Here is a 13,959-nt window from a genome sequence, read left to right as displayed (position 1 = left end):
TACCAAAAATTATGTTGGGTTAAAAATGTTTTTAAATAAAAATGTTTAAGTTGTTGGTAACATCACAAGCAGAGTTTTTAAAAACCAAAAATCACTACCATCTAAAAAAACGAAAGGATTTACGCATTCTATATCAATTCCCAATGTTATTGTCTTTAAATCAACTGTGAATGAAACCACTTTTGGTAACTTTACAGGCAGGGTTTCGAAAACAATTCCACAAAAATCATGACCCTTTAAACAACAAAGCGAATTTATAAATTCTATTATTAACTCCCATATTATTATATTATTTGCGACGGCGAAAAAAAAGCTCAAATTAAAGGAAGAATGTATAAAAAATTAAAATAATTAATCTGAAATGGAATATAAGAAAGCAGATTTAATTAAAAAATTGAATTTTTAATTCCCTTAAAAATAGTTGGAGAGGTAATCTGAAATACTCAAGTTTGATTATTAAATATATTCTCCTACAAAATAAAGCAGCTTTTGTATAACCTGGAAAAATGCGTTTATTGACCCGATACTATATTTCAAAAACATAAAAAATATACGGGTTCTCATTCGTCGCTCAAGATAAACCTGTTTATTATCCTGATACCCTGATAAAGAATTATAAAGCGGTGTTCCTGCCTGCAATTATCACTGACGCTGCAAATTATAAAGCTTTACAAGCTTAAACAATTCCAAACGTCTTTAATAATGTTGTTCAGATTAATGTAATAATTATTAATTAATAAAAATTCAAATGTAACTTCTTTCACGTTAAATGATTACCATGGCTTCCGTCTTACAAAATGTTAGCAATTAAAAATAACTTCTATTAATGCAGCATAAATTTATCTCGCCAACGCCTGAACTTCTTCATCTTTATTATCGAAAAAATATAATTCAATAAAGGATACGCAGCACCTAAATTTCTTTGGATATTTATGCTTTTTAAAGCTAAAACTTAATACGTAAAATTATACATTGTACCCGAAAAACGTACCAAAGTTCAATTGTTAAATATTGCAAGTTTCAACTTATTTGTGTACTCCTCAATAACAGCTGGATAAAGTCACTGAAAGTGCAATTTTTTTAATAATGCCGTAGCAGTGCTGGCTATTTTTCTTAAAATTTAAAATGCGAATGGGAAACATGCTTTTAAATAAAGTGAGGAAGAATTTATTTTCAAGGACTTGCACATACGAACTTAACACACAAAAATATTAAAACACCACGAGATTTGCTCATCGACTTACCACTAAATCATTTCCATAAATGAATAAATGTGAATATCAATGTTTGTGTTCATTTTTCGCTTCAAAGTATGGTGGTATATCTTGTTGAATGAACTTAATATTTGTATGCCTTTATTAGTAAAAATTAGGTTTACAATTTTATGTTGTGCTGCTTTGCAAGAACTGCTCATCCACAAAAAATTTCCAGTTGCACGAAACTTTTGTACGAGAAAACTTTCTAAGCAAATGGCAACTTGGTTCAACTTTAATGTTAACAAGCAAAAATAAGCAACATTGGTTATTATATTTGTAATACTTTAATTGCTTGTGCTTTTAATTAATCCCAAACTCAAAAAATGGTATTAAAGTGTGTAGCATTTTTGAATTCAAGCAAGACCCGTAGAAAATGTACTTTCACTAAACGAAACACTTCCACTTTCCTCAATTCCTCTCCTGTGGTTTGGTTTCTACAACTATTATTCCCCTTTCTTCCATTGTGATCTTAATTACACCGAATGCTGATTTCCACCTATCAAATATACACCCAAGAATAACACTTGTTTAATGAATATAGTATTTAACTAATCACACACTTGAAAAGTTATTATACAAATATATTTATTATTGGATACTCACAAAAAAAATACTTCAAAATTACAACAAAGTATTTCTCTCGAAAAAGAGAAAGGGTCCCAACACAATATATGGAAAAATATAATTCAGGCCACTAGGCATCAAAACATTTAATGGAATAAATCGGACTTAGACCCAAAAATATCCCCAAATTGTTGCTAAAACAAAATACACACCAATATCTTATGCGCATTAACATGAATTAAACAAAGTTTCTTGTTGATATCCATGTAATTTATTCCGCCACTTTTGAAGCTTTAAAGTTATACTTTAACAAAAATATGCCGATATTGTGCCAATTTTCATCAGCTTTAATCGGATTTCATTCGTGTATTAAATGCATTAAAAACGAAGATAATTAGTACAACATTACAACTGAAAATCATCAGAGCGAAATTATTTTCCTGCGGTTCGGATTCTGTTAATAACTAATGCACCTGATTGGAAAACTCCCAACATCTTGTCAACAGGAATCTACGCGTGTTCTCTTCATTTATTTATGCCCATTTTTGTGCTTCTGTTCTCCTGTTGCTGTTCACTATAACTAATTTAACAATTTAAATCTGTATTGAATGGGTTTGGGTCTACGTAAGTGTTTTCAATTGCACGAAAATGTTTCAGACAAATAATAGTATTTACGTATTGCCTTCTAACTATTCTTTCTTTTTATAAAAATTATTTTGATAAGTTTTTTTCCATAATTTAATTTTTTGTTTAAAAATTATTGCGGAACCGCAATACACAATCGCAAAAACTTCAGACCCTTTTCATTTCCCTATCGTACGAAAAAAAGCATCAGGTTTTCGGGTGAGGTTTCTGATGCTTTGTCTCTCGACTTTACCCCTTATACTATCCCCTGTTTGGCATTCCAAATGCCACCTAAAAACCTCACCCACCAAATGTATGAACAAAGAGAAAAACATTTCAATAAGGTATTGTGGCAATAGTCACAGCAACAAAGATGACCAAGGCGTGATGACTCAGGAGCCAACTGATGGAAGGAAGTGGCTCCTACCCCAAGCAGAGTGATTCAACCAACTTCCCAAAGGATTCGAGCCAGATCCAGCTATCCAATCTTCAACTAGAGAAGCCTTAGTAACCATGGAAGGATGAAAGACTATACAAAAAGAATAAAATTTAAAATAAATAATAAATAATTGTTTTTAAATATTTAAAATGGTATCAATCGTGTTTAAAAAACGTAAATTGTTTATGAATTTTGATATTAGAAAACTAACCGATAGCTGCTGGGATGACTCATCAAGCTTATGATGTGGAACGCACACTTGCCTTTGAAAATAACTACATGTCCTTTGTAAATTATCTGATTTTAAATCAAAATTAAAAATTCTAAACACATAATAAATATTTTTTTAAATACCCATACATATATACGAAACTTTGAAGACTTTTACTTTAGTTGGAAATTTCAACAGGAATTATGCCACAGGTTTGTAACACACGAAACCTTCTGCCTTGAACAAGATTACTTCATTCATTTTTTTGGTTTAAAAAAAAATTGTCACAAAAATGTAATTATCAAACAAAATCACAGTGTTTTATAATTTTTTTCAATATCTTTATGTCCAGTATCCTTTAATAAATCGTTGCAAAGCCATTAGAAAGAATAACGTTTGGCGGAGCAAATTAAAATTGATTGTCAATATTCCCAAAGCATTAAAGACTAGTTGATTGAGTGAAAACACATTGAATTTTATTTTTAATTAGTTTGTATTTGTATTCATATTAGCTTAAAAAACAAATCCAAACAAGGTAAGAACACAGTATTCAAAACATTCAATTATTGACGAAAGTTGCATACATTTTTCTTCACACACATGAACTAAAACGACGGAATAATTAGTTTCGTTCCCCTCCGCTTGCTGCACTCGTTAAAATAGACAATTAAAATGATTTATAAAATCGCTTTGAATATAAAAATCACTTATCTCTAATGCTTAGCGTTCACACTCAGATGGACCAGCCACGCCCACAAGCTGAACATGGCCGCCCATCACACATAAGTCGGTCGACTGCAGTTGGCCATACACAAAAATTGGATAAAAATTCAAGCGTTGCTTCGTCTATTTACAAAAATATGTTGCACGTTTATGTTTGGTTTGGATTTATGTTTTTTGCTTTTCGTTTAATTAAATAGCAGTTTTTAGAAACATTCGAATACATTTGTGGAGACCGTTTGGAACATCAATAACAATGACACAAGAAGACAACATAGGCTTTTCTTTTTGGAGCTGCGTAAGAAATCGAGGTTAACGTTAAGGTTGAGGTTGGGGATAGTAAAGTGTCTCAGTTTAACAATTGCAAAATAAACCATCGAAGCGGCTAACAAACGGATTTTGGGTCCAGTCTGATTGGGGATGGGCTTAAAACTGTGTCTTGACTCGAAGTTCTACTCGATACTTCGTTTGATTCACGTGTCTTTCGGGTTTCTTCTTTAAAATGCTTTTAATATTATTTAATATGCTCGTATTTACGTTTTAAAAGCTGACAACAAATGGAAATGCCTATTTAGAGAGAGGTACACTCAAAAAAATGCCCAAGCACAGCGGCTGCTACTCCGTCCGATCATCAATTGTACAATTTGTACATCTCGACTACTGATTTGTCTCGCCACAACGATATGGAGTGCTGCTGCTTCTTTCTGTTTCTGTTTCAGTTGCCGTTTCTGTTCTTGCGTCTGTTTCCGTTTCTATTTCCGTTTCCGGTTCCGGTTCCGGTTCCGCTTTTCTATTGGGTGTCGGCCACTGAACGTTCGAGTTTATAATTCATTATCTTCGTACTTCTATATGAGTGTTGCTGAATGTATACATAGTCCTTAGAAAGTAACCCTCGCGTTCCGTACGCCACCGTGCATGTTCGTGTCCTGTCCTAGCCCCACAATCCTTTCGTCCTTCGTCCTTTAGCTAACTAGCAATTAGTTACATATGTATACACACACCGTACCGCGTACCGGGGTCAATTCGCATTACATTCGCTATTTACATGGAACTCAAAGTTACGCCTCATAAATTTTGACTAGTTGCCTTGAAGGGGTCTCTCGCTCTCTGTACTCGTGTACTCGCTACTCCTTAACTGGTTACTCGATACTCGTTACTCGTTATTAGTTCGCTTAGGTTTTGGAATTTGGGCAAAATTTGCTTGCTTGCTTACTACATCGAGAGAAAAATGCTAGTTTTCTGAAATCCTTTGGATACACTTGATCATTTATCATCATTAATTCCTCGTTCAAACTCTAGCAGATGTCGACGTCCGGCTGTTTGTTGTCGTGCTCCTATCAGAGATTTACACAGTTGTTTATTCTAGACCTATATCACCGCTTAATTGTCTTAAACACTCTAATTATTTTAGCTTTAGCTTCCTCCTCCGCTATTGATCATCTGACACCATCTGTCTTTCATTCGTTTGGTTGAGTCGTGAGTTGAGTTGATTTGTTTTGTTTTCTGTTTTCTGTTTTGTTTGTTTTTGTTTTGTTGTGTCTTACAAAGTTAGTTGATTGATTATGAAAGTGGTGTGCCTCTACTTATCAAAGTTGCTCGAATTCCTCACTTGTTTTTCTTACATGGCTAGGTATGTATGCTTGCCATTATATATATTATATATAACTATTACAATGAATCATACAATATATGCGTACTTTGCAAGGTATTAATTATGTATTATGAAACCAATGCGATCCTATGCAAAACGTTATTCATTTTATGTACTCGTATGTATTGTATGTACCATTTTGCCTTTTGTACATAAAAATATATTGTATATTTATGCCATATATGTATGCGGTGCTAAACGCTGCACATCTGCTTATCAGCTTATCTGCTTGTTTGTACATTTTGAAAGCATCGCGAAATCGGACTTCCTCCGAATACATTTCATGTTCATATATAGTTTAAAATGTTCTGCCCTCGTCTTCCTGTGATCCGTATATGTACTTTGTTGTAGGAAACATTTTGGAAATGATATAAAAAATACATGCCATAAAACACACTACAAGATGATGTCAAAAAAACAAAACGAAGAAGCTTTTAGCTTGTGTTCGTATAGTTCTGATGTCTTTTCTCTGTTTTGGTTGGTTTTACGTTCTCATCGCTTACTGGGTAATCGTACTATAAATAAATAGCATTTGCAGCATACTTGCGTTAATAGTGGCGCTACTTTTAGTAATAGACGCGTTTTACTAGGCCTAATACAAATAGCGCTGATCTAAGGCTGTATTGCAAACCATTTTCCATATTGTGTGTGCGCCTGCTCGTCTTAATTTATCGAAATTCTGTTTATTTTAAGCACTTAGAACTAAACAAAGGTGTGTATCATTACTAAAGAAAAAAACAATACATTATATACAGCCAAACCAGTGCGAAGTGGTTCGATTTCGCCTTACACGTACTACACGAAATATACAATAAGTCTTAGATGTGTCTTGTATACATGTCGATCATAATGGGATTTGGTTTTCGGGATTTAGTGATGTATACGTGGCGCTTTGGCTTGTCACGCTAAGTTGCCTATGTGGATTTGGGGTTTCTGCCTCCTGTCCCTCAGCTGCGCAGGTGAAGCCACGATGCCATTGCCACCAGGAGAAGCCAGTTAACCAGGTGGGTCTTTGCGGAACTAACTCCAGTTTCGCCACATTTACCTGGGATTAAATAAATGGAGTATTAGTTTTACAGCATTTAAGGATTCTTCTTTTACTACTTACCCAAAACTGTAAGACTGGCTTCTAGGTGATGATCGGGGGGCTTCTGAGTGCCGCGGTAGCAGGCATCCCCCACAACCAACTTGGCGGAGGTGCCCTCCGTGGGTCGATAGGTCAGACAGACCCCGTGCTTGCTCCCCTTGTGCCGGGCAACGATGTAGAAGGTGCTGTTCTCGCTCCACGATCCGTGGCAGGAGTACTCTGTAATTGGCAGAGGAGGCTTATTATATTATCTGTATTATATAATGGCGTATACATTGCTGAATATCCACTAATTTTCTAAATCACTGCATCCGTTGTTGATTATATAAATGCATTCGTCTCAAAAAAACTTATAATGTTTGCCAAAAATAGTTTTTTCGATAAACAAATTAAACAATTACATTCTGGTTCCAACAAAAATTTGTTGTTATAAAAGATAATTAGGTTAGTGATGTGTTTAAATTAATCTTATTTGCAATATGCTTTACTGCAAAAACTGAAAAATTTAAAAGCTGTCCTACAAATCTTTCACATCGTATTTGCTTTTACCAATTATTTGATTTATGCTTTAATGTTAAGAAAACTCCTTTAAAAGGGCTGACAGAACTAAACAAACTACTGATTCCTATGGCAAACGTTCTGTATAATATTTAAAGTAAATAATAAATATTTAAATCCAGTCGAAAGGGAATAAGTTTACCGTTTCTTTTTACACCTGAATTTCAGCTTTAAGCTTTCCCTATAAATTTGCCAAGAGGCTGACATCCACATCCACTTACCCTCCTCCCCCTCGACACTGCACAGCGGACTGACGTCGATCAGGTTCGCCGCCGTGCAGCCGACCCAGAGTTGCCGCTGGGCACTGTAGTTGGGACAGCCGGGAACGTCCCGCCGGCTCCGCGTGGCCACGAATCCCACGCTCGTGTCGCTGCTGCTGTTGACCTTTTCCAGGACCAGCGCCTCCTGCTGCTGCCCCTTCTGCCCCTGCTGCTGCGTCTGCTGCTGCTGCTGCTGCGGATGCTGCTCCTGCGGATCCTTGGGCGCGTTGCGTCGACTGCGGACTGGAAGGCCGCGGGTGTTGGCGTGCCAGGAGCCGCGCTCCATGCGCTCCGCGTTGCGGAAGCTCAGCGAACTGTGTCTGCAACGGCAACACCAACGCCGGAAATAGATTGAGAAATGCCAGAGGTTGCGGCGTGGCTTCGCGGATGACTCACCCTTTGTGGCCGAAATTTCCCGAGTCAGTGGACTCGTGGTGGTGGTGGCCATGGCCCAGATGCGACTTTCCATTGTGATTGCGCTTGTGGCGAGTGGCCAGATACGGCGGACCGATCCCTCCGCGCAGCGTGTAGATGCCCTCCATGGGACAGATGGCCAAGTCCGAGTCTCTGGCTAAATGGCATAAACAAGCAAACGTTTGACGAGGCTCTCTCTCAAAAAAAAAAGGAGGCAGGCCATGGCTATTTACCCAGCAAGGTGATGTAGGCCATCTTATTGATGTCAAAGTGATCCGGTGCACAGGCGTCCTCCAGGCGAATCGCCGGCTTGCCCGTCTGTATCTCGATGACGAACGTGTCCCGTCGGTAGAACATCATGCACATGAATCCCGATTGGCTGCGGGCACAGAAAAGGGTGTTAAAATTGAACATCGAACATTGGACACTGGACACCGAATGCGAAATCGAAATCGAGAACGAAATCGATGTGAAGCCAGGGCATTTGGCAATTTGGGGCCACTTACCAACCGGTGGTGTAGTGCACCACGGCCATCATTTCGGTGGGGGTCTGTTTATTTATTTGCTCGCACAGCGCACGTGTCTCCATGTAGCCGTTGGGCTTAATAATGTGCACGGACCCATCGCTGCAAAGTGGAGTGTGGAGAGTGGCAGAGGTTCTCAGTTGGGATGACAACTTGGCCGCAGGCCTGATTGCTACTCACTTGGAATGATAATTGTAGACGGCGTTCCCCATGAGGGCATGCCAGTGGCGCTGTCCCTTGAACCACGCCGGAAAGTCGCAGCGCTCGGCGACGGGCGGCTTGCGCAGCGACATGATACGTGAGCCGACCTGCGGAAGGGAGTTTATTCAGATTAGGCGGGGGGTGTGGCAATCCGTCCACTCGAAATAAAGGGTTCACTCAGGAAAGACACTTTACAAAAGAAAATTTAAGGACTTAAATGTGCCAAAACTAAGTGCTGTTGCATATTTGCAAAAGAACTTAAAATAAACGATTTATTTTTAAAAGTGTTTCAATCGTTGTTAAATTCTTAAACTTTTAAATATAAGGTTCAATATGCCAAAAACTGACTACCGCTTTATATTTACAAAATAACTTAAACCAAGTGTTTCCATTTTTAAAGTGTTTAAATCATTTTGTACTCCTTAAACTCCTTGCCTGTATTACTTTTCTTCTTTTATTTTAAATAAAAAAGAAAACGACTTGTTACAGATGCCTCGTTAAAAATGAAAAGCTTTTTTTTAAGTACAAAAAGCACATTTTAAGAATAGTTGAATGAGAAGTCTTGAAGAAGCAAAAGACCAAGCTCGGAGCAAAATAAACACAATAACTTGTGAATACGTTTTACAGCTCTCCTTCTCGCTATCAAAGTAAAATAAACGAACGAAGGCAGAACTCACAAAATTGTTATCGATCTTGGTAAAAGAGGGTTTATAGCCAGCTCTTTGCGTACAAGGATTTTGTTTACTCGAACGTAGGAAGCTGTGCAAAAACAATGCATTACTTATTTAAGATTTCTACTACAATTTTTCTTTTATTTCTTCTACATTATTTAGTAGCTTTTAAATTTTATTAAAGCCACTTACGATTTTGGCCAACAATTTAACAATTTAACCTTAGGGAACTCTATTTTCATTAAACAAAATAAATGTTTTTTGTTTTCTTTCTACGAAATATTTCTCCCAGTGCAGTTAAGTGAAAATGACAGGTAAACAGGGTGGGGGCAGACTGGGGGAATGGGTAGAATGGGGCCTCGAAAACGCTTACCTCGGCACTGTCTAAGCCATTGCAAGTGGCGTCGCCGGATTGGGCCAGCTTATATTCGGCATCCTTCGAGCTGAGCATGCTGGGTCCGCCTGAAAATGGTAAAAAGGGGTACGAGGAACGGGTATTAGGGCCCAAACAAAAGTTCATCCTGTTTGCCCGGGGGCTGCCAGAATGGATGGCTGGATGGCAGGATAGCAGGATGGCAGGATGGCTGCTCTGGTGGGCAACTTACCCATCAGCGAGGAGATTTTCTCGTAGACAAAGCAGCGGTAGCGCTCCTCGTTCGAAATGGCGTGATGGTGCGAGACCAGGCCGACCAAGTAGCGTGAGTTGCCATCTTTCCAGGTTGCCAGGCACGTCAGTTCCTCAACTGCGCCGAAAAAAGCAGCAAGAAGAAGGAAGGCAAGAAAGTCAGTGAAAGGAAGGAAGGAAGGATGTTCGTCTTGAGTTCCGGCAAGGGAACAGCCTGGCGAGGCGATGACTCATTGTCACCGGCAACCGGCGAACCGGCGAGACTCACCCGTGCTCTCGGTGCCCTGGACATCGGGACAGGCCTGGAAGCTCAGCAGGAGGCGGCTCTCCTCCGTGCAGCTCTCGATGTTGGACACCGGCGACTTGCACTCCCCATGGCCTCGGTTATACGTAAAGATGAAGGGTCCTGCGAAGGGTAAGAGATGAATTCCAGAATGAACAGGATGAACCGAATGAAGTGGAGGAGTGGATGAACTGCTACTCACCCTTGAGCGGACACTTGACCGGCTCGGCGCTCTCCCGGAACAGCGAGTAGAGCAGGGCATCGCCCGGAATCTGGTCGCAGAGGTTCTGTAAAGTCTCACGGCCCTTGCAAAAGTCTGGGGGACATGATTATTTTAAAAGCACAAATGAAAATTCAATTAATGCAAATCGCAAATTAGGCGCTCGTCGAACACACAGAAACACATAGAAGTGAAGGAAAAATAGTAGTAGTAGTACATAGTGGTAGTGGTAGTAGTAGCAGTATTAGTATTAGTAGTAGAAAGTAGTAAGGTTAGTGGGAGGCAGAGTAGGTAAGTAGTAAACGGTACTAAGTAATAGCAAAACATTAATGTAAGGGCTTCTTGAAAGGAAATCAAATCTACAAAGGCTAGGGATGTGAAAAATATGTTTTATATTTTTATTTTCTTTTTTTTTTTAGCTTTTTTGTTGAGTGCCGCACTGGAAGCTTCACTGCTACTGGGAGTTGGGAATTCTCAGCCGACCATCGCCATCGCTGAGCATGCCATTTAAATTGCACAGAAATTTGTTTAATTAAGTGGCCGCTGATGCCGATGGTCCGGGAGAAAATTGCGCAAATAAATGACGAAATGAAGCTTTAAATCAGCAAAAATGTCGCAAGTCGAGCGTTGCGAGTTCACTCGCTGCGTGCAACGCAGCAGCGGCAAGTTGCCCCCAGTTGTCGAGCTTCAAGTGCGGCACAAAGTGGAGAAACAACAACAATTTCTGTGGAAATGTGTAAAAAGCAGCGGTAAGTACAATACATAAGTAAGATAAGTATGTAAGTTCCAGAAAAACATGGAATAAAAAACAAAAAATGAAGAGCAGAGAAGCAAACAAACCAAAGGCGGTAAGGAACAACAAACCAAAGACTTATGACGTTCACAGAAATAACTTAAAGACAAGAGTTTTTCATTTCAGCGGCGCTTCCTTGGGCTGTGTGGAGTTGCACTGCACTGCCCAACTTCTGTACTGTAAACTCAACTGAAAGGCACGACACGTTCAAAAAAGTAACCGAAAAGCAAAAACACACACTTGGTTCATCTTGTTCTTCCGGCTCTTAGACCAAAAGCACAGGATCTGGATGGGGATTTAGTGGGGTTCAAGGTTCTTGGATTCTGGGGTTTAAGGAACTGGGGAAGCGGATAATAAAAATAATGTTAGTGCCTGGTTGGGCCGTATATAAGGTATTTGTTGCTAGGGCAAGCATAAACATTTGAATCAACTAAAAAATGATAATAACAAACATTTACTCATGATGAATAAATTGGGTAATCGGTGGTTTCTGGTTCTTATGGCAAACGCGAGAGATATATATGTATATATATGTGGCACACACATATACGTGTTCGTTTTTTTTTTGGTAAAGGGTCCTCTCTTTTTTTTCGTTTTGTTTTTCTTTTTTACTGGTAAGAGTTGTAGAGTTGTGGTAAAAGTTAATTGTAACTAAAATCCGTTTCGTATAAGTATACACCAACAGATACGGATACAGATACAGATATGGGCATAATATATACATAAAACACATTCAGGCATTGTTCTCAACATTACAAAATGTTTACAGCTACGAAGAAGGCACACAACAAACGATTTCGTATTTGGTTTTGTTAAACTTTTCTTTCAACAAATTGAATTGTTTCAGCTTGTTCTTTAGCATTACACAGGCTACGGCAAGGAACTCAAAAACAGGCACACGCAGAGTCGCAAAAAGAGGTAACAAATTATGGAAAAAAATACCAATTATGTGTGTGGTGTGGTGTAAAAAGCCAGGATATGCAGGATACACTCGGGTGTAATCGACTGTATTTTCGGAGGTGGGGTGATACGGTATGGTATGGTATGATATAGTATGGTATGGGGGGTGGTATGTTCTTTGGGTGTTCAGGACCGGCCTTGCGGCGTTTTTGAGTAATGATTGTAATTAAGTAGCAACTACACTTTATGAGTTATACAAGGCACAAAAGAAAGGTGTAGGTGTAGGTGTACAGTGGGCGTGGCAGTGTGTGAGTGTCGTGTGTCATGTGGGTGAGTGCGTGTGTGTGTGTCGGATGTTTTTCATATTTATTTTTTAGTTGGCGTTTGTGTGTGTGCGTGTAATGGTCAAATACTACGGAGAAGCGTTTGTAGCATATATATGGGAGTATATCATGACAAGGCAAAAAACGACATCACAGACATGGAAAAACGTAAGAAAAAAATGTAAAATAAATTATAATACTTTTGCAGTTGGTTTTCGGTATTCTCTTTATGATTTTTTTATTCTTTTTTCTCGTTTTTTTTTTTTTTTTTTTTTGGTTGGCTGTGTGGTCGGAGCGACCGTTAAGCGCAGAGTTATATTAGATAGCCGGGCTAAATTACAGTAGAGTGTGGCCCAAAACATTCTAACGCACACGCACAACGAACGAACAACACTTAGAACGAACGCAATGATAAATGAGAGACACACACAGCTAGAAAGAAGGAGGACGAACAAAGGATTGAACCAACCAACGATAGAACGAACGAACAAACGACACAATCGTAACTTATGAGTAACCGAGAGCAGAAATTGTTGAGTTTCATGTTAAAATTACATTAATTAAATTACACACATGTATGTACAGAAACCAAATGAAAAAATGGAGGAAAACCCAAAAAAGAATAACTGAATGGAAACTAATTAGACAACAACAAAGCAACTGAGCAAACTGAGGAGAGTACAAACGAGGAGGAATACAACTCAAAAGGACACAACACGGACACACAGAAAAGGAAGAAGAACAACACAGAATGGTGAACCCATAGAGCAAATAGTAGTACGAATAGTAGTAGTAGGGTAGTAGTAAGGTAAAGTAGTAGTAGGTTGTTAGGTTAGGTAGAATGTAGTAAGAAGAAAGTACAATAAGTAATTGATAAATGAGACAATTATACTAGCGGTCACCGGGCAGCCCATCCCAACATTTCATCATCATATATGCTCGATATATATTCGTGGCTAAATATATATCACGACTCTTTCATTTTTTAGCTTGTGGTTCGTTTTCTTTTCTTTTTCTCATAGGCTGTGCAAAGGAGCACAAAATTTAGCTGAAATCCTTTCTTGTTTTTGACATCCACGAAATTGAATTAGAAAACAAAGTATGACAGAGAGTAGGTAAAAGTAATGAGCGCATGGCTTTCTATTCAGATACAGATGTGTCTCGAATTCGCTTTCGTAGGCTCTATGGAAACAAATTAATTTTCCTGTTTTAATCCTTTTTTATTTTAGTTTTTTTTTTTCGTTAAAGCGAAAACAGAAATCAAAAGCGGGAGTTGTGGGGGAACGTGGTGGGGATTTCGGGTGCGGTTGGGTGCATTTTGGGGATCGGATCGGACAACTGAAGGAACTTAACAAACCGTTAAACGAAATTTGAAAGGCATTCTTTGAAATGGAATGGGCGTTTGGGTTGTACGATTTCCAAGAGCTTGGCAGACTTGATCTGATTAGGAGATACAAGAAAAAAAAAACAAGGCAAAGTATTATGTCGAAAAGATTATTAACCATAGTAAGGAGATTTACAAACCGTTCGCTCGGATCACAATCAAATTTGAAGTTTTAGGTGATAAAACAATGGTAAACTTAGAGGTATTGGGAATATATTACAAGTGTGTTTATATGTACATCTCTTCATGCA

The 13,959-nt window shown here is 38.5% G+C and overlaps 1 protein-coding gene across 3 annotated transcripts in view; it reads right to left on the bottom strand.

The window, feature by feature from the left end:
• Positions 1–6,128: 6,128 nt before the first annotated feature.
• Positions 6,129–13,959, bottom strand: part of LOC108098499 — a 30,397-nt gene continuing 22,566 nt past the window's right edge. For 2 of the 3 annotated variants that reach the window (XM_017201421.2, XM_017201418.2), the window contains 11 exons: positions 10,291–10,404; positions 10,074–10,211; positions 9,786–9,923; positions 9,554–9,642; positions 8,489–8,616; positions 8,291–8,410; positions 8,018–8,163; positions 7,767–7,941; positions 7,332–7,690; positions 6,574–6,771; positions 6,129–6,510 (listed from right to left, as the gene is read on the bottom strand). In XM_017201421.2, the coding sequence (XP_017056910.1) occupies positions 6,413–6,510; positions 6,574–6,771; positions 7,332–7,690; positions 7,767–7,941; positions 8,018–8,163; positions 8,291–8,410; positions 8,489–8,616; positions 9,554–9,642; positions 9,786–9,923; positions 10,074–10,211; positions 10,291–10,404 (1,703 nt within the window). In that variant the 3' untranslated portion in view covers positions 6,129–6,412. Of the gene's footprint in view, positions 6,511–6,573; positions 6,772–7,331; positions 7,691–7,766; positions 7,942–8,017; positions 8,164–8,290; positions 8,411–8,488; positions 8,617–9,553; positions 9,643–9,785; positions 9,924–10,073; positions 10,212–10,290; positions 10,405–13,959 lie in introns of those variants that run through there. The other variant, XM_043209281.1, reaches the window with a different exon arrangement.

This window comes from Drosophila ficusphila, unplaced genomic scaffold (assembly GCF_018152265.1).
Source record: "Drosophila ficusphila isolate 14025-0441.05 unplaced genomic scaffold, ASM1815226v1 contig_791, whole genome shotgun sequence".
NCBI lineage: Eukaryota > Metazoa > Arthropoda > Insecta > Diptera > Drosophilidae > Drosophila > Drosophila ficusphila.
Note: the sequence above shows the minus strand (reverse complement) of the source record. Positions and strands in the feature narration are given on the sequence as shown.